Here is a 21,293-nt window from a genome sequence, read left to right as displayed (position 1 = left end):
TGAGTTGTAGACACAGACCCAATCACAATCCTTTCTCACCATCTGCACGCTGAGAGAATTGCATAAGTACAGCCTATTAATTTCTAGTGATCACATATCTCAGGATCTTGTTCACAAGTGGGGTAAGATAGAGCGTGAGATCAATAGACAGACTGGGACTGTATTTGAGATCCTGTGGACACTGTACAACTGCCATGGTATAGAAAGAACTGAGCCCGAAGATGAAGGTCTCGATTTACCCTACGGTCCTGAGCTTTGGGTAGTGACCAAAAGAACAAGATTGTGGACCCAAGTGACAGAAATAACATTCCTCTGTCAGGTATCCAGGCTTACACTCAGGGACAGAGTTAGAAGTTCAAAAATCCAGGAGGGACTGAGTAGAGCTGCTACTCCTTCACATCAAAAGGAGCCAGTTGAGGTGGTTCAGACCCCTGGTTGTCTCCCTGGGGAGGTCTTCCAGGCAATTCCAACTGGGAGGAGGGCCCCCGTGGAAGACCCAGGGCGCGCTGGACTGATATCTCGCATCTGACTTGGGAATGATTCACCATTCCCCAAAAGGAGTTCGAGGGCTTGGCTGAGGTTTGGAATTGTGAGTGGCGCTGCTTAGTCTGCTGCCACCGTGACCCGGATAAGCGTCAGAAAAAGAATGCATGAGTGAATGAATTCAATGCAGTCACGTCATTTTGTTCATCATTCATCTAAACTTTCTCATGCACACACAAAGTACCTACAAACACAGCACCAGACCTTTGATACTCTGTCATTGTTACATTACAATGAAGGTTTTGTCCTTCTGTAACCATTCCACCCATTCCCACAGTAGGTCTTCAACCTGCTAATGAACCTCGTTTTAAAGACAGCAAGACCGCAGCAAGAAAGGAAACCTGTTCTTGTGCCTGCTTGACAGCATGACAAACACACTTGATCACACACACACTCATACAAGTCAGCTAGTGAGTCACCTTATTTGTAGGAAGACCACTGTACAAAGAAAGAATGCGAGGCCTAAAAATAGCAGTCATCGCTCCTATGCAATTTGCTGCTCATCTGCGTTTGGGCGCCTGCATGACACCTTCGAGTCGACTCGTGACCTGGTTAAGTGTGTGACCTCTAGTGGAAGGAGCTGTGCATGAGTCATTCATGAATCCACAGACAGCCGGACAAGCTGGCGCTCCGTGAAGGGACACACTCTGCTTGATACACTTGTCACTCCGCTGCACCAGTAATTACACACTTGTTCAACATAACGCGGGGGAAAGGGGGGGCGCTTGCGCAATGCACGTACGGTCACATGTCTGTGCGCATGCTGATGCAGACATATGCATTTTTAATTACCACACGCTGTCACTGCTTGCTTCACAGGTCAACTTATGTTCTGAGGTCAGAGTCCACAGTTTTCTGATTGTATATTTTTACAGGAATATTGCACAATTTTCACATAGATTGCACAGTATTGGCTTGCTCTTCATGTGGTATTTAAGTAAACAAGTGCGCTTTAGGTTTGGATCAGCATCTCCGGGATGCCTGCTACTACGATCTTGTTTACAGAAGTGCTCTGGCATATTTTATGTGAATGCTTATGGCCTAACACCACTCAGGCTTTTATGGGGGTGAGTCATATCCACACAACAAACAGGCCCAGCATGGGAAAATATCACTTTAGACTCATACACTGGGGCTTTGTGTTGGTTAATTCACACTTCACTTCTAACATTTGGAGAGAAAACACTTCAGCTGCTGGCTGTGCATAGACTTTTACAACTGGTAAGTCATCCCTATAGGAGCTGCACAGAAGGCACATCCAACTATAAAAATGTCCAAATAAACTGATGTGTCAAAAAGAAGAAAAATTAACACCAGTGCCTGTCAAAGTTTCACTGGATGAGCCTCCCTCAGATTGTACATCCTTAATTTTAGCGGCAAATTATGTAGGAGGTGCAAATTTCTGCAGACTAAATGAGAAATGTTCTGGGATAATGAAGTGTTGCCATGGTAACAGACAAAAACTAAATTTACTCACATCTTGGTAATGAAGATCTTGTACTTAATTACTTAAATAAGTTTGTTTGATCCAGCTGAATGTTCTTTTCCCACAAATGACCAAATATTTCTATGTATAAATGATAAATGGACTGTACACCAAGAACAAGAATATTTAAAGATGTTTAAAATAATAAATGAATTAAGTTGATCCCATTTAACTTAAAGTTGAGTTCATTTTGGTAAGTTTAATTAATTTACGTGTTATTGAAGTACTTTTTTGGCGGGGTGGGGGGGGGGGGTCCCCAACAATACTTACCTTTCAGTGTTTATGGCACTTTTGCAACAACGACAGGATGCTGAAAGTGCTTTATGAGCTAATATTTTATGTTTAACCCCTATTAAGCCACCCCTTGCTACACTCAACAAAATATAAACGCAACACTTTTGGTTTTGCTCCCATTTCGTATGAGATGAACTCAAAGACCTAAAACTTTTTCCACATACACAATATCACCATTTCCCTCAAATATTGTTCACAAACCAGTCTAAATCTGTGATAGTGAGCACTTCTCCTTTGCTGAGATAATCCATCCCACCTCACAGGTGTGCCATATCAAGATGCTGATTAGACACCATGATTAGTGCACAGGTGTGCCTTAGACTGCCCACAATAAAAGGCCACTCTGAAAGGTGCAGTTTTGTTTTATTGGGGGGGGGGGGGGGGATACCAGTCAGTATCTGGTGTGACCACCATTTGCCTCATGCAGTGCAACACATCTCCTTCGCATAGAGTTGATCAGGTTGTCAATTGTGGCCTGTGGAATGTTGGTCCCCTCCTCTTCAATGGCCGTGCGAAGTTGCTGGATATTGGCAGGAACTGGGACACGCTGTCGTATACGCCGGTCCAGAGCATCCCAAACATGCTCAGTGGGTGACATGTCCAGTGAGTATGCCGGCCATGCAAGAACTGGGACATTTTCAGCTTCCAAGAATTGTGTACAGATCCTTGCAACATGGGGCCGTGCATTATCCTGCTGCAACATGAGGTGATGTTCTTGGATGTATGGCACAACAATGGGCCTCAGGATCTCGTCACTGTATCTCTGTGCATTCAAAATGCCATCAATAAAATGCACCTGTGTTCGTCATCCATAACAGATGCCTGCCCATACCATAACCCCACCGCCACCATGGGCCACTCGATTCACAACATTGACATCAGAAAACCGCTCACCCACACGACGCCACACACGCTGTCTGCCATCTGCCCTGAACAGTGTGAACCGGGATTCATCCGTGAAGAGAACACCTCTCCAACGTGCCAAATGCCAGCGAATGTGAGCATTTGCCCACTCAAGTCGGTTACGACGACGAACTGGAGTCAGGTCGAGACCCCGATGAGGACGACGAGCATGCAGATGAGCTTCCCTGAGACGGTTTCTGACAGTTTGTGCAGAAATTCTTTGGTTATTCAAACCGATTGTTTCAGCAGCTGTCCGAGTGGCTGGCCTCAGACGATCTTGGAGGTGAACATGCTGGATGTGGAGGTCCTGGGCTGGTGTGGTTACACGTGGTCTGCGTTTGTGAGGCTGGTTGGATGTACTGCCAAATTCTCTGAAATGCTTTTGGAGACAGCTTATGGTAGAGAAATGAACATTCAATACACGAGCAACAGCTCTGGTTGACATTCCTGCTGTCAGCATGCCAATTGCACGCCCCCTCAAATCTTGCGACATCTGTGGCATTGTGCTGTGTGATGAAACTGCACCTTTCAGAGTGGCCTTTTATTGTGGGCAGTCTAAGGCACACCTGTGCACTAATCATGGTGTCTAATCAGCATCTTGATATGGCACACCTGTGAGGTGGGATGGATTATCTCAGCAAAGGAGAAGTGCTCACTATCACAGATTTAGACTGGTTTGTGAACAATATTTGAGGGAAATGGTGATATTGTGTATGTGGAAAAAGTTTTAGGTCTTTGAGTTCATCTCATACGAAATGGGAGCAAAACCAAAAGTGTTGCGTTTATATTTTTGTTGAGTGTATATCTCAGCCACAGATGCCTAAGCACATTTTGGGCAAAATGTCCCCACCATATGCACTCAAAACTGTGTTAAATTGACTCTGGCAGCATCAAAGTTGATCAAGACCAGTGATTTGGCACAGGTTTTACACTGGATGCCCTTCCTGATGCACATTACATGGAGAAATGGGCCAAGGGTGGGGTTTGAACCAGGAACCTTCCGCACTAAAACCAAGCGCACTAACAACTTGGGCACCCCACTCAAAGTTGGTCAAGACTTAGAGTTAATTTACACTATGATCAAATCAGTGCATCATTATTTGAATGGAGCCATATGCACTGTTATAGTGTTAATTCAACTCCCAAGACTGTTAAATTAACTCTGCAACAGTGTTAAAGTTGATCAAGACTAATTGAGGTAAATTCCACTATGATCAAGTCAGTGTAAAATTATTTGAATGGAGCCATATGGATTTATTATAGTGTTAATTGAACTCCCAAAACTGTGTTAAATTAACTCTGTGGCAGTGTTAAAGTTGATCAGTAGTAATTGTGGTAAATTCCACTATGATCAAGTCAGTGTAACATTATTTGAATGGAGCCATATGGATTATTATACTGTTAATTGAACTCCCAAAACTGTGTTAAATTAACTCTGTGGCAGTGTTAAAGTTGATCAAGACTAATTGAGGCAAATTCCACTATGATCAGGTCAGTAACATTATTTGAATGGAGCCATATGCATTTATTAGTGTTAATGCAATTCCCAAAACTGTTAAATTGACTCTGCAGCAGTGTGAAAGTTGGTCAAAACTAGGCAAATTCCACTATGATCAAGTCAGTGTAACATTATTTGAATGGGGCCATATCTAGTGGTTGCAGTGTTAATTGAACAATCAAAACAATGTTAAATTAACTCTGCCAGAGTCAAAGTTGAACAAGAGTAGAGTTGAATTTCCACTTTGACATATAATCAAATTCAGAACATTGTTAAATCAAATTGTTCAGCATTAACAGTTTACACTTTGGGGAGAGGTGTGTGTATATGTATATATACACATACATACACACTTGCTGCAGGGTTAATTTACTAAGACTGAAATTCGCTGCATAGTTTACGATGACGTAATCAGAAAGGGAATATTTTTGTGGTGGAATAATCCCACACCATAAATCAAGAGTTTGGTGCATCAGTACCCGCCTGCTGCTGTAAATCACCTGATTACAGCATCCTGGATCTCATTTGGAAACGTGTCAGGGGCGACACTGAAATATCACAGATCTGTCACCGGGCTGTTTCATCAGACTCAGAAGGCTGAGCTGGAGTCGGTGCCGTTACAGGATTGCTCAATGGCTGTGTGTCACCAGGAGGTTGGACTGGTCGGGAGGAGTGTTTGAGCAGCTCAGGGCGCAACATCATCGGAGCTCACTGTCTCTTTGCCTCTGTCTGTGTGAGAGTCTCTCTCTCCTCTCTCTCTCACTGAGGATTTCTCACCCTAAAGTCGATCATTCACTCGCTGGAGGATTTGGATTACAGCCAGCGCCACGCGTAAAAACCTGATTTTACAAGAATGAGCACAAATGGAAGACACCGTTTGTAATTCATTTTAAGAGTCAAAGGACACGTCCCCAAAGAGACAAGACCGCAGTTTTTGGGGGGGTGTTTTTGGTGGGAAATCAGTGCGTCGGGATGAACTTGCAGTGGAGCAGTCCGGTGCCCTGCATCCGCGCCCGGAGAGCCGCGCACAAGCGGCTGGAGTCGGACGACCAGCCGCCGGCTAAATGCGCCAGGCTGAGCGCCGAGGCGGGAGACGCGCACGGACTCCTCCTCGGCACCTCTCCCGGGTCTCCGGTGAGCCAGACATCGGCATCGAACCCCGTCCCGGCGACCCACCAGGGTCCATCCAGGATAGGACCGTTCCTGCTTCTTCCCCTGGCGGAACGGGAGAGCGTGCACAGCGCGATGAACACGGACACGGGCGACGAGCTGGTGTGCAAGGTAATGCGCAACTCTTCATTGTGCAATTTCTCTGAATGAGCCGCCGCGTTGCTCAACACACCGTCTGAAATGTCATCAGCGCAGCCTTTTTATTTTATTTTATTTTTTAACCAATATTGGCAAGTCTGGCGCGTCGAGCGGAACATTTTGCGTCACGCCATCCATTATACGCGCAAACAAATTGTTGGTATTCACCTGTCTGTAGATGGAAGTCCACCTACCGTTGGCCCCCTCCTTTCTTTTTTTCCACCCAGTCTGTCAGATCGACTCATTTGGATACACAGACATACGTCACTGGAACACGTCAGGCTGTGGCACAAAAATGCAAACAGGATGAGGAAATGCAATAACTGGCCGATAACCAACCTCTGCTCCTAATCTGTTTATTCTGTACTTCAAACCTGCAGACATCAATCAGGCTTTGATAGATTTAAGGGAAGTTAATCATTTCACACTCTGGTACCAACCTGAAATTCAACTCAGTGTCACTCAAGTTTCCTCATGTGATCGTTCAAAACGCACTGACAGACTCCCTTCCATCCCATCCAGGTCTTTGACATGGGGGTCTACCAGGAGAAGATGCGACCCTACGGGGTTCTACCAGCGCACAGGAATGTGGCCGCCATCAGGGACATCATCCTCGGTGACCGCAAGGCATATGTGTTCCTGGAGAAGGACTTTGGGGACATGCATACTCTGGTGAAGAGCTGCCGCAGGCTGGATGAGGAGCGGGCCCGCAGTCTCTTTCAGCAGGTGGCGCTGGCCGTGGCGCACTGCCACCGCGCAGGTGTTGTGCTAGGTGACCTCAAACTTCGCAAGTTCATCTTCGCTGATGAGAAAAGGTGAGACCAGACGAGTGTTCCGTCAAACTCAAGTGATAGTCGAGAGCCACTCAGTAAAGGTTGTGTCACCCAGTGAGGTCCCCTGAGCAAGGTAAAAAAAACAAAACTATACTCCAGAAAAGTACAAAACTGTTATTGTCGCGACATTACACCTGGAACATATGTTGTGCAGGTTAATTGTTCTCGACCTGAAAATATTTTTCGCAGATGCATCACCTCGGTGTCTGTGCGGTATTTGTGGATACAAAACTTTTATCAAGTGACCTCTTTTTGCTTGTGTAAAAGGTGTGTAGTGAGACCTTTAAAGTCGGGGTTCTGATTATGACATCATAAGGCCAGGTTTTAACATACCTAGAAAGAACAATCTCTCTCTCAGTGCTTACCAGACTCAAAAACCACTACACCGCTAAGTGTTGTCAATGTGTACATCTACTGGTATTGGGCAGAGCGCGACCGATATATCGGCTGGCCAGTAATATCGGTCGATATGAGCCTTTTCCAGGCATATCAGTATCTGCATTATTTTTGCAGATATCAAAGCTGTTATTTTAGAGAATAAAGAACCCACAAAACACTTTGTTGGAAATTGTCATTATGTAGTTTGTCCAGCAGAGGGCACTCCAGCACCATTGTTTACAATGCTGTCAAACATGGCTGGGCTCCTCCCTCCCCCAGCACCCCTTGGTCACATTAGCCACAAGACAGAGGCCAAGTGACCAGCTGCCATTCATTTAGATTAGACAGAACTTTATTGATCCCTTGGGAAGACTCCCTCAGGGAAATTGAGATTCCAGCCGCATTGTGTAGCAGCACAAAGGGTAAGAAGCACACAGAATATCAAAAATGAAAGTAAAAAAGAAAAAAACAGTTTGCAAATATAAATACCAGACATACTGATCATTTCTGGTTTACTGTTTAATTCTGTTCCTCTCATTCCCGCCCTCTGTCTTCCTGTTACTCCTCCCCCTGAGTGAGGAGTAGTATTTACAGTCAGAGTGAGGGATTTTACAGTGACAGGACACAAGTGATCGCTACGTTGGCAGCTAGGCGGGGCCAAAACAGACAAGAAATCTATTTCATACAAATGCTGAGTGATGTGACACGGCGACTGCCAGGCTGAGTGAAGGCAGCTTGACAGACGCATGACGTGTTGGTTTGCTGGTTATATTGTGTTATTTAGAATAAAAGTCTATACTTAATCTAGAAAACTTCAAGCCTCAATTATATTTCTTTTCACAAGTGTTTGATAATGAAATCTTAGGAATCACTGCCATTTTCTTATGTATATCTATATTGGCAAATATGAATATCGTAAATTTTTTTGCTCCCCAATATTGGTATCACCCCAACCAATATATATATTTATAATGCACCTTATGGACCATAACCTTCTGGCTTCTGGGTATCATCCAGCCCTCCTACCACCAGTTTGAGACCTCTGTTTTTCATGTTGCCTTAAACAGGTGCTTGATGTAATTTTCCTACAATCACGTCTGTTACCACTGTTTGGCTACCCACAGCTGAAAATATGCACAGTGCGGTGGGTTGTGCCAGTGAAGACACGGAGCAAACATGGCAGCAGAAGAGGCCATGTGTGCAGATATTGGTGCGGGTACAGATCGAGTAGGAGGTTCTGTACTTGCGGAGGCAGACTGCATCCCAGATTTTTCATCCTGTCTGTCAGCCTCCTTTTCTCACTCTTGTGTCTCTTTGCATGTGCGTGGTGGTGTTTTTTGTTGCACGCGTTTATGCGCGCATGAAACTAGTAGGTGGTAGCTTTGGCAGAGCTACTAGACGAGGTCGGTGAATGACACGATTGGCCCTTCTGCAGTCAATAATCGCAGAATTTATGGCTCATTTATTAATAAATGACATCATGGCTGCGGAATAACTCCGGCTCCTGCTAACGATTCATTCAGCCAAACTTTGATCCGTGAAAGCTCCCTCCTTTGAACTCGCGCCCACGCAGGCCTGAGTGCTAGATTCTGTTTGGGAAGACTCGCAGCTTCCCCCCCACTTACAAAACTATTTGTCGCCTCTTTGCCCTTGCATCACTCACTTTCCTGTAAGCGCCCATTTATCCCGCGCAACCTCCCTCCATCTTTCTAAAGGACCTTTTTCACAAAGAGTTTCAACAGTAACATTGTGCAGCCGTGACCTCTGGATTTGCGGGGTCACTTTGGACGAATGGGAGCAGACAGCCGGCGAGAGAAGCTGAAGTTGGATGTGTCGCTCTGATAGCTATATGGCTGCAGAACTATGAGTCACAGTGTATATGTGGCGAGGGGAAGGGAGGGGACACCGCATTCAGATCACTCCTTTTTTGTGTGTTTGCTGGTTCAAAGCTCTTGGACGGAGCAGCGGATTCGAATGCCATAAACCGCACATTTAGCTGTGCGTTGACGGCACAACTTCACGCGCCGGCGAAGCAATTCACAAGCAGGCGACTCGTGTGACGTGCAGTTTTTGAAAAACAGAGCTGCAGATTCTGCAGAGAACTGCAGGAAAAAAATAAATAAATCAGGGCCGTGCACGCAGAGCCTGCTGATTAGACGTCCATGTTAAACTCTGCATAACGTCATTTATCATCTGGTTTTTCAACAAATAAAATAGAAAGCATCTAGAAGCAGAGAAAGTCACAACAATGTGATAAACGCAGTGCTAGTTTAAGGGAAGGTGACTCGCGCTGTCAAGCATGCAGAGCGTCGCTGCTGGTCCGGCCTTCCCGTGCGTCACTGATGTAGCAACAGCCATTTGAGGGTAATTATGGGATGGCTGGCGCCACGAGTGTGGGACCCAGGTGCACATAGCCCCTGCTCGAGAAAGAGCGAGAGGAGGAACGGAGGAGAAGAGATATGTACTCTGAACAGAAGGATGAGTCACTCTCTCCAGCCCTCTAACTCTCTCTCTCCCTGTTCTCTTTCCTTTTCTGTCCTCTCCTGACTCGTCTCCTCCACTATCTCGATGTTAAAATATCAGCTTCTTTCTATCTTGGTCCTTCTGGCTGTTGGTTTTCTCATCCTGCCTGTCCCGTCATCCCGTCATCCGTTTCTCTCTGTAGCCACCGTGTCTGATGACTGAAGTGACTCAGTACGTTCGTTGAGACAACACTTGGAATATGTGCATCTTTTAAATCGAAGTCAACGCATTTGTCATCATATATTTTATTACTATGTTAATCATTTTCTAAGCACTCTTAGCAGTTCATATCTCAGCCTGTAAATACACACTGGCAACTTTAGCTGCTGCGCTGCACTACACATACATCCCGCCGTTAACACGGTTAAATATAGCATCATACGTGAGAGTGGGGCCGTGTGGGTCTATGTTTGTGTGTTTGTGTCTGTCTTTGTGCCAGGAAGTTAGCCAACTTGGCTTCAGAAACTAGAGTCATTGAAGCTGTATTGAGTGCAGCTAACCTAAAAGTTAGCATTGCTAACCGCTAGTCCAGGAATGAAAATGTTAACTTGAGATGAAACTAAACTGATTACTTTAAAACATTTGTCTAACAGTGTTGCCACACTTACTTTGAAAAGTTACTTTATCAGCAGCTTTATACAGTTACTTTATTAGCTATTAGCTCAATGTAACTAATAAGCTAACTTGGTTACTCAGCAAAGTAACTAATAGTTACTTTTCTGAGTACTCAGTCTTAAAAATAACCAAATTAGATTGCTACTTACTTTATTTGTTGTGAAAGTGTAAGTACACGGACCCACAACAGGGGGCGCAAATGAACGGACAATGGAGTAGGTCAAATAACACACTTTACTGTTGTGAATATGCACAACAAGTACAACAGATTACAATAATGGACAAAGTCAAATTCACACAGGTGTCGTGTGGGCAGGCTCGAAGATAGGAGACGCCTCTCCAAAGTAGAACCGGAACCACACGGTTTCCTCCGCCACCAGACCCCGGGAATACTGGAGCCGCCAAGTCCCGAATTCCCAGGTGGCCACTGCCTCCGCGTGTCGGACCTGGTACTGCTGGCGAGGAATAAAGAACAATTAAAGGAGGGCGCGTTCGCACCCAGGAATCCGAACGGCAGGTAAGCTGCCTCCACCTCTCGTTGGAAAGTTCTGCAATCATTCACAAAAATCACAAAAGTTACTGTCAAGCAGTCAGCCGAGATTATTACCTTCTCGGTAGAAACGATATCTCGGCAAAGAGGTGGAGACGTCGTCCTGCTGATATACTCCTGCCGATCAGATGATTGGTAACAGCTGTTGCAGGTGATGCGTGACAGCTGTCACCCTGGCTGCTCCTGTGAGGCGGCTGCGCCCTCTGGTGGTGGGCCAGCAGTACCTCCTCTTCTGGCGGCCCACACAACAGGACCCCCCCCTCAACGGGCGCCTCCTGGCGCCCGACCAGGTTTGTCCGGGTGGCGGCGGTAGAAATCGGCCAGGAGGGCCGGGTCCAGGATGAAGCTCCTCTTCACCCAGGAGCATTCTTCAGGTCCGTACCCCTCCCAGTCCACCAAATACTGGAAGCCCCGGCCCATCCTACGGACATCCAAGAGCCGGCGCACAGTCCAAGCCGGCTCGCCATCAATGATCCGGGCAGGAGGTGGTGCCGGACCGGGAGTACAGAGGGGTGAGGTGTGATGGGGCTTAATCCGGGACACGTGGAAAACGGGATGGATCCGCAGTGACGCCGGAAGCTGAAGCCTCACTGCGGCTGGACTGAGTACCTTGATGATCTTGAACGGACCGATGTACCGGTCCTGCAGTTTGGGGGAGTCCACTTGAAGGGGTATGTCCTTTGTAGACAACCACACTGCCTGCCCTGGCCGGTACGTAGGGGCCGGGGTCCGCCGACGGTCTGCATGGGCCTTCGTCCTCATCCGGGCCTTCAGCAAGGCAGAACGGGCAGCACGCCACACCCGACGGCACTTCCGTAGGTGGGCCTGGACCGAGGGCACACCGACCTCTCCCTCAACCACCGGAAACAAAGGAGGTTGGTACCCCAGACACACCTCGAAAGGGGAGAGGCCGGTGGCTGCCGACACCTGGCTGTTATGGGCGTACTCGATCCAGGCCAGATGGGTACTCCAGGCCGCCGGGTGCGCGGCTGTCACGCAACGCAGGGCCTGCTCCACCTCCTGATTGGCCCGTTCTGCTTGCCCGTTGGTCTGGGGATGATACCCGGATGAGAGACTCACCGTGGCCCCCAGTTCCCGGCAGAAGCTCCTCCAGACTTGCGAGGAGAACTGGGGACCACGATCCGAAACGATGTCCGATGGTATCCCATGCAGCCGGATGACGTGGTGGACCAGGAGGTCCGCTGTCTCCTGGGCCGTCGGGAGCTTCGGGAGGGCCACGAAGTGGGCCGCCTTGGAGAATCGGTCCACTATCGTGAGGATGGTGGTGTTGCCCTGGGACGGCGGGAGGCCCGTGACAAAATCCAGGCCGATGTGGGGCCAGGGGCGATGGGGCATGGGCAGCGGCTGGAGCAGTCCCAAAGCCCTGCGATGGTCAGCCTTGCCCCTGGCGCAGGTGGTGCAGGCCTGGATATAATCCCGGACGTCGGCCTCTAGGGACGCCCACCAGAAGCGCTGCCGGACAACTGCCACGGTTCTTCGCACCCCTGGATGACAGGAGAGCTTAGAGCCGTGACAGAAGTCCAGGACTGCAGCCCTAGCTTCTGGTGGGATGTAGAGTTTGTTCTTCGGCCCAGTCCCGGGGTCCGGGCTTCGTGCCAGGGCCTCCCGGACGGTTCTCTCTACGTCCCAGGTGAGGGTGGCCACGATAGTGGACTCCGGGATGATGGGTTCCGGTGGATCCGACAACTCCGTTTTGACTTCATCTTCATGTACCCGGGACAAGGCATCCGATTTCTGGTTCTTGGTCCCGGGACGGTAGGTGATCCGGAAGTCAAAACGGCCGAAGAACAGTGACCAGCGGGCTTGCCTGGGGTTCAGCCGCTTGGCGGTCCTGATATACTCCAGGTTCCGGTGGTCAGTGAAAACCGTGAATGGCACGGACGTTCCCTCCAACAGATGTCTCCACTCTTCAAGAGCCTCTTTCACCGCAAGGAGTTCTCGATTGCCGACGTCATAGTTCCGTTCGGCCGGGGTCAACCTGCGGGAAAAATAGGCACACGGGTGAAGGACCTTATCGGTCCTCCCGCTCTGGGAAAGCACAGCTCCTATCCCTGAGTCCGAGGCGTCCACTTCAACCACTAACTGGCGACTAGGATCGGGCTGCACCAGAACGGGTGCAGACGAGAAGCGTCGTTTCAACTCCTTGAACGCGGCATCGCAATGATCTGACCAGGTGAAGGGGACTTTTGATGAGGTCAGGGCTGTCAGGGGGCTAACTACCTGACTATACCCCTTAATGAACCTCCTGTAAAAATTTGCAAAGCCGAGGAACTGTTGCAGCTTCCTACGGCTAGTGGGTTGGGGCCAGTCTCTCACCGCCGCAACCTTGGCCGGATCAGGAGCGACGGAGTTGGGGGAGATGATGAACCCCAGGAAGGACAAAGAAGTGCGGTGAAACTCGCACTTCTCGCCCTTCACAAACAGCCGGTTCTCCAACAACCGCTGCAGGACCTGACGTACATGCCGGACATGAGTCTCGGGATCCGGAGAAAAGATGAGGATATCGTCTAGATATACGAAGACGAATCGGTGCAGGAAATCCCGCAAGACATCATTAACCAATGCTTGGAACGTCGCGGGGGCGTTTGTGAGGCCGAACGGCATGACCAGGTACTCAAAGTGACCTAACGGGGTGTTAAATGCCGTCTTCCATTCGTCTCCCTTCCGGATCCGAACCAGGTGATACGCATTTCTAAGATCCAGCTTAGTAAAGATTTTGGCTCCATGCAGGGGGGTGAACACGGAATCTAATAATGGCAACGGGTATCGGTTGCGAACCGTAATCTCATTCAGCCCCCTGTAATCAATACATGGACGAAGTCCGCCATCTTTCTTGCCCACAAAAAAGAAACCTGCCCCCATCGGGGAGGTGGAGTTCCGGATCAGCCCGGCACCTAATGAGTCCTGGATGTAGGTCTCCATTGATTCGCGCTCAGGTCGTGAGAGGTTGTACAGCCTGCTGGACGGGAACTCAGCGCCTGGAACAAAATCAATGGCACAATCGTACGGACGGTGCGGGGGAAGGGTGAGTGCCAGATCCTTGCTGAAGACGTCAGCAAGATCGTGGTACTCAACCGGCACTGCCGTCAAATTGGGAGGGACTTTGACCTCCTCCTTAGCCTGGGAACCGGGAGGAACCGAGGATCCTAAACACACCCGATGGCAGGTTTCGCTCCACTGAACCACCACCCCAGACGGCCAATCGATCCGGGGATTGTGCTTTAACATCCATGGGATGCCCAAAATCACGCGGGAGGTAGAAGGAGTTACAAAAAACTCAATCTCCTCCCGGTGGTTTCCAGACACCACCAGAGTTACTGGTGGTGTCTTGTGTGTGAGTAAAGGGAGGAGGGTGCCATCTAGTGCCCGCACCTGCAATGGCGTAGGAAGCGCCACCAGAGGGAGCCCTACCTCCTTTGCCCATCTGCTGTCTAGCAGATTCCCTTCTGACCCCGTGTCCACCAGTGCTCGGGCTTGAAGGGTTAAATCCCCGCTCAGGATTGTGATTGGGAGTCGTGTGGCAATTTGTGTGTCTCACTTGAATGTCTTGACCCCCCCTTAGCCCAGTCTCTAAGGGCGAGTGTTGACGTTTTGGCCGTTTGGGGCAGTCTCTCTGTGTGTGCTCTGTTGAGCTGCAGAGAAAACACTCTCCACGGATCAGCCTCCCCATTTTGGCCCTGTGCGTTTCCCTAACAACGTCAACAGGGGGAGCTGTTGCCCCACAAAGCGCTGCGGCTGTGGAGCGTGGGGAGGGCGGCCCCTTTTCGAACCCGGAAGGGAGAGGGGCGGCGCGTATCCGGTCACGTCCTTCGCCTCGCTCCCGACGGCGTTCCTCTAACCGATTGTCTAATCATATAATGAGATCAATAAGCCCGTCTAAATCCCGCGGTTCGTCCTTGGCCACCAGGAGCTCCTTCAGGACCAACGACAGTCCGTTTACGAAGGCGGCGCGGAGGGCAGTGTTATTCCAGCCGGACCTCGCAGCCGCGATGCGGAAGTCGACTGCATAAACAGCTGCGCTCAGGCGCCCCTGTCTCATTGACAACAGCACGGCTGAAGCGGTCTCTCCTCTATTTGGATGATCGAACACTGTTCTGAACTCCCTCACAAACCCATCATATGTCAGAAGGAGCCGTGAATTTTGCTCCCAAAGTGCTGTAGCCCAAGCGCGTGCCTTGCCACGAAGCAGATTAATTACATAAGCTATCTTACTAGCATCAGTCGCGTACATGACGGGACGTTGTGCGAAGACCAGCGAACACTGCATAAGAAAGTCCGCGCATGTCTCCACACAACCCCCGTACGGCTCTGGAGGGCTTATGTATGCTTCAGGGGAAGGTGGGAGGGGTCGTTGAACGACCTGTGGAACGTCACTGTTACGCACAGGGTCGACAGGAGGGAGAGCCGCAGCAGTGCCCTGAGGGCGCGCTTCCACCTGCGCGGCGAAAGCCTCCACCCTGCGGTTAAGGAGGACGTTCTGCTCGGTTATTAAATCCAACCGAGCCGTGAAAGCGGTGAGGATCCGCTGCAACTCACCGACCATTCCTCCTGCGGACGCCTGTGCGCCCTGTTCTTCCATTGGCCGTTCAACAGCCGGCTGACGCCCCTCGGGATCCATGACGTTGGCCAAGATATCCTGTTGGGAAAGTGTAAGTACACGGACCCACAACAGGGGGCGCAAATGAACGGACAATGGAGTAGGTCAAATAACACACTTTACTGTTGTGAATATGCACAACAAGTACAACAGATTACAATAATGGACAAAGTCAAATTCACACAGGTGTCGTGTGGGCAGGCTCGAAGATAGGAGACGCCTCTCCAAAGTAGAACCGGAACCACACGGTTTCCTCCACCACCAGACCCCGGGAATACTGGAGCCGCCAAGTCCCGAATTCCCAGGTGGCCACTGCCTCCGCGTGTCGGACCTGGTACTGCTGGCGAGGAATAAAGAACAATTAAAGGAGGGCGCGTTCGCACCCAGGAATCCGAACGGCAGGTAAGCTGCCTCCACCTCTCGTTGGAAAGTTCTGCAATCACTCACAAAAATCACAAAAGTTACTGTCAAGCAGTCAGCCGAGATTATTACCTTCTCGGTAGAAACGATATCTCGGCAAAGAGGTGGAGACGTCGTCCTGCTGATATACTCCTGCCATCAGATGATTGGTAACAGCTGTTGCAGGTGATGCGTGACAGCTGTCACCCTGGCTGCTCCTGTGAGGCGGCTGCGCCCTCTGGTGGTGGGCCAGCAGTACCTCCTCTTCTGGCGGCCCACACAACATTATTAGTTCCATTCAGCACTTGTCAACAAGTTGTCCACAGCTGCTAATGATGTTACTGTGGAAACACTGTTGACTAGCCACTAACTTTTATAATATGAATTTAGCCTCAAATTTGGTTTTTGGAGCTCTAAAACCCAGGCTTTCAATGACTTATTTGACTCAACCATCAGAAGTGTATTCGTTGATGGTAAGAGTCTAGAGATGGACTGGGATGTGTCTGGGACTTCAAGAATCACCCTGACAGACTTATGGAGTTGTGAGAGCCATGAGACGAGGTGTTTAACAATGCCAATACCTTTGCAGGAGAAAGAAGGTTCACAACTTTAGAGTCTTGGTGTTTCCTGATTTAGTATATTATTGTTGGACTTTGATGGTAATCAGTGACCTAAATTGATGACAGAATGTCTGATACCAGGTTTTTTCTGAAGAATCCCTGGGTACTAGTGCAAACCAAACAAGGCATATTATTTGCAATACTACAACACTTTCCTCAGCATTGAGGAACCCAGCAAATGAAAAAGGCCAAAGGGATGCCTGTGGTACCTGGACACTTTCTGAAGGTAGGGATGGACTGGCAGTCATCTGACTGGTGGGCAGTCCCAGTACGGTGGATGTGACAACACGTGGTACCAGCACAGCTCCCAGACCTGATACTTATACCAGTAAACACTGACGAATATATACATGTGTAAGTGAAACTACATGTGTAGCAGCTGCACTCTGCATTGTGTTATGACTCCGCCCATTCGCTCCCCTTGGGACGTGAACTCATGATCCTCAGCATGGGAGTCGGAACTCAAAATCCAGAAGGCTAAAACCCAGGGCACTGGCCTTGTGACCAGAGAATCCTTTTGAGCTATTGGGAGTGGGGATTACTAATTACATATGCACAGCGACACTTGCTGGCCTCCGTTACACTCACCACTTAAACTCACTCCCATCCGGGTTACGGCACCACTGTAGCAGCTGCACCCTGCATTGTGTTGTTATGACTCTGCCCATTCCCTCCCTTCGGAGCGCAAACTCTCAATCCTCGGCATGGGAGTCGAACTCTTGAACCAGAAGGCTAAAACCCAGGGCAATGGCCTTGTGATGAGAGAATCCTTTTGAGCTGTTGGGAGTGAGGTTTACTAACTACATATGCACAGCGACACCTGCTGGCCTCCGTTACATATGTATGTAAGAGTATGCATGCAGATGTTCAAGAATGAACTGTGGCGTGTGTAGACCCTCATCCAGTATACATTCAGCTACTACTAAGGAGGACAGAACCTTCCCCAGTGGCTCTTGGGTAATTTTGACCTCATTGGCAGCTTCAGGGGTTGTCACATGTTTTTTTGCAGACAGATTGAATCTTTACCTTGCTTTTTTTTTCTCTGCCCTTTACAGGTCACAGGTGAGACTAGAAAGCCTGGAGGACTGTCGGGTCCTGGAAGACCCAAATGACGACTCCATGTCAGACACGCACGGCTGCCCCGCCTACGTCAGTCCAGAGATCCTGAGTGGCTCCGCCCCTTACTCTGGAAAGATGGCTGACATGTGGAGCCTGGGGGTCATGCTGTACACCATGCTGGTGGGCCGTTACCCCTTCCACGACCCAGACCCTGCCACGCTGTTCTCTAAAATCCGCAGAGGCCAGTGCTGTTTGCCAGAGGGCTTGTCGCCCAAAGCCAAGTGTCTTCTGCAAAGCCTGCTGAGGAAGGAACCGGGAGAGAGACTCACAGCAAGCGAGCTGCTCGCTCACCCGTGGTTCCACAAGCCGCCATCGCCACAGGAAGCAGCGGCGGGTGAACAGGAAGGGACCTCGGGAGAACAGATTGTGCCATCATTTGACGTGGAGGAAGAAGACGATCTATTCTGTTGACGGACTCTGTTCTTCTGAATGAGGACCAAAAACCAAACAACAAAAAACATTGCTATAAGTTTTGTTTTTTAAAAACCCATTGGCACTTTTTAGAACTCCATTTGTGTACTGTTGTGTCAACACACACACACACCCTCAAGCTTTCTACACAAACTTACTGTACTGTATAGTGTTGTCAGATACGTGTTACCTCCTAAGGGCATTGTTCACAATGGTCACTCATTGTGTTTCTCTATATGTGCAGTTTAGAAATCATTTGGTGCTAAAAGAAATCATTCATGTTAGAAATCTCTCCAAGGTACATTCATTGCATTCTGAGAAACTTAACCTCACGACAAAGGCTGGGACGCTGCCCCTCTCGCTGTCCGACGAGCCTGGAGGCAACACCAGCTGAGTCACTGAGCGGCGAGTGGAAGGCGTCGCGCGGGCTTGATGTCTCACAGCAGGCAGAGTGAGAAAGACGCTTCGCCTGGGACTGATGTGTCACACTCAGTGAGATGCTACCGACGCGTCTCGCTGCCAAACTGGCAACGTCTGACAAATGGAGCGCATTTACAAATCTCACACCGCGCACAGAAGGCTGACAGAGGCGGAGTGTTACTGGTGTAAGACGTAGAGGAACGTGGGAGGAGAGTTTGCCAGTCACATTCAAAATAAAAAGAAAGAAAGGAAAGAAAAAAAAGCAGTTCTACCAGACTTCCAGGATTGTTAAATTCAATAACAATCCAATTATCCACAGACAAAATAACACTAATAAGTCTGGCTTAAGGAGGCCGAGTTGTGCAAAAACTTCCTCATGTCCTGCAGTTCTATGTGTATGGAAGTAAATCTGTGCCAGAGTTTGAATTTTTAAGGTTGAATTTTTTTTTTAGCACCAAAATCAGAGTTTGAAGTTGAATTTCTAAAGCATCAAAATATTCAGCCTCAAAAACTTCAACCTAAAAAAGATTCAACCTCAAAAAATAGAAAAGCAGGGAGAAGCAATCGATCCCTGTCTCAATCAGCCAATGTTCAGCAGTGTATCACGTCTTCTTTCAATTTGGTCTCGTGTCTCATGACCAATGGAGCAAAACGTGATTGGGTAAATGTTGGCTGATTGAGACAGGGATTGATTGCTTCTCCCTGCTTTTCTATTTTTTGAGGTTGAATTTTTATTTTTCATTGTTAATTTTAGGTTGAAGTTTTTGAGGCTCAATATTTTGATGCTAAACAACTTCAACCTTAGAAATTCAACTTCAAACTCTGATGGTGTAACGGAGACCAGCAGGTGTCGTTGTGCATATGTAGTTAGTAAACCTCACTCCCAACAGCTCAAAAGGATTCTCTGGTCACAAGGCCAGAGCTCTGGGTTTTAGCCTTCTGGTTAGAGAGTCTGACTCCCATGCCGAAGATCATGACTTCACGTCCCGAGGGGAGCAAATGGGCGGAGTCATAACAGAGTGCAGCCACCACATTGGCACAGATTTACTTCCATATATGTGTTCTATAACACATATCACAAAGTCCTAGAAGAGTTTGATGCACCTTGATACACGAGACGCACCCACACGGGCGATTACATTACTAACGTGTCCCCTTACTTTTGGATGAATCCCTTCAATTTAATGTGTTTGATGCATTTAGAAAACAGAGGAATCAGCATCCACAGCGAGAAAACAAACCAACTGCAATAAGAACCATTTCACGTGTCAGACGTCTAGATAAGGAGATCATCAAATTGAATAATAGATGCATGAAAACTTTTAAGTGGAACAGCTGAAACCATTCTGTCCTGTTCTTTTTGGAACATTGTGTCACCGTGCGTTGCGTTCGTGTTGTGCCCATATCTGTGTGTTTCATAAACTGAGTGGCTCTGAATCAGCGGCAGTCAGGCGATATTTGTTGTTGGTTGTCTGCTGATGACTCAGTACTTCAGCGTGTCTGCAGAGAGAATGAACCTGACCTTGGCTGGAAGAATCTATTCAGACAGTTTCACCTGTTATACCCCCCCCCCCTTTAAAAAAAAACAAAAAAAAACAAACAAACTGCAGATCCATGGAGACCAGACATCAGTTAGTGAAAGAAAGCTTCTGAAAGATGCTTTTATCTCCAATCCTGAAGCACAGTTTCAATAACATCGAGCTTTACAGACCCGTAGGTCTGCAGCTGGCTGTTTCACATTGGTACTTGTTTTTTGTGTCTTTTTCTTGTAATGGCATTAAATAATCAGACTTGTCTGAGACATGTGCATTTAAGTTTTGCATAACAATAGTTAAAAATAATAATAATAATTCTCCCTTATTTCTCATCATCTGCGGAATTTCTACGACAATCTACACTGTTCCTCACAGAAGGACAATTTATTTTATTTCATACATGTGGAGTGAGTCACACATTCACGACATGTAAACTGACACGGGTGCACAAACTTCATATTGCACTGTGAATTATGTAGTTGTGACAAAACCTAGAGGCTGTTAGTCTGCAGAGGTTACACACATGAGATCAGTGTACAAAAGATGTAAATATGTACATTTGAAATATGTGCATTAAGATGTTAAATAAAGATCACTTTTCCATGACGACTGCTGCTGGCCTTGTTTTTACGCTATAATGTGAATGTGGTGGCCTCAAGCGTGGGGGTGCAGCTTTTAAAGGTTGTTGGTTCCATTCTCTAACTGATCGAGTATGTGAAAAGGTGAAAGAACACTTTTTGGCTGTTTAAATGGGAAACAGATTATACATTTAATTGTAGCAACTCAATATACACTCAACAAAAATATAAACGCAACACTTTTGGTTTTGCTCCCATTTTGTATGAGATGAACTCAAAGATCTAAAACTTTTTCCACATACACAATATCACCATTTCCCTCAAATATTGTTCACAAACCAGTCTAAATCTGTGATAGTGAGCACTTCTCCTTTGCTGAGATAATCCATCCCACCTCACAGGTGTGCCATACCAAGATGCTGATTAGACACCATGATTAGTGCACAGGTGTGCCTTAGACTGCCCACAATAAAAGGCCACTCTGAAAGGTGCAGTTTTGTTTTATTGGGGGGGGATACCAGTCAGTATCTGGTGTGACCACCATTTGCCTCATGCAGTGCAACACATCTCCTTCGCATAGAGTTGAAGAGAACACCTCTCCAACGTGTCAAACGCCAACGAAGGTGAGCATTTGCCCACTCAAGTCGGTTACAACAACGAAC

The 21,293-nt window shown here is 48.0% G+C and overlaps 1 protein-coding gene across 1 annotated transcript; it reads left to right on the top strand.

Moving 5' to 3' along the window:
- The first annotated feature begins 5,208 nt into the window (after window positions 1–5,208).
- Window positions 5,209–20,659, top strand: trib1 (tribbles pseudokinase 1). The gene is made up of 3 exons (XM_034160505.1): window positions 5,209–6,005; window positions 6,555–6,847; window positions 17,624–20,659. The coding sequence occupies exons 1-3, from the start codon at window positions 5,697–5,699 to the stop codon at window positions 18,096–18,098; spliced, it is 1,077 nt and encodes a 358-aa protein (XP_034016396.1). The 5' UTR covers window positions 5,209–5,696; the 3' UTR covers window positions 18,099–20,659.
- Window positions 20,660–21,293: the final 634 nt, after the last annotated feature.

Source organism: Thalassophryne amazonica, chromosome 20, assembly GCF_902500255.1.
Source record: "Thalassophryne amazonica chromosome 20, fThaAma1.1, whole genome shotgun sequence".
In the NCBI taxonomy this organism is placed as follows: Eukaryota; Metazoa; Chordata; class Actinopteri; order Batrachoidiformes; family Batrachoididae; genus Thalassophryne; species Thalassophryne amazonica.
Note: the sequence above shows the minus strand (reverse complement) of the source record. Positions and strands in the feature narration are given on the sequence as shown.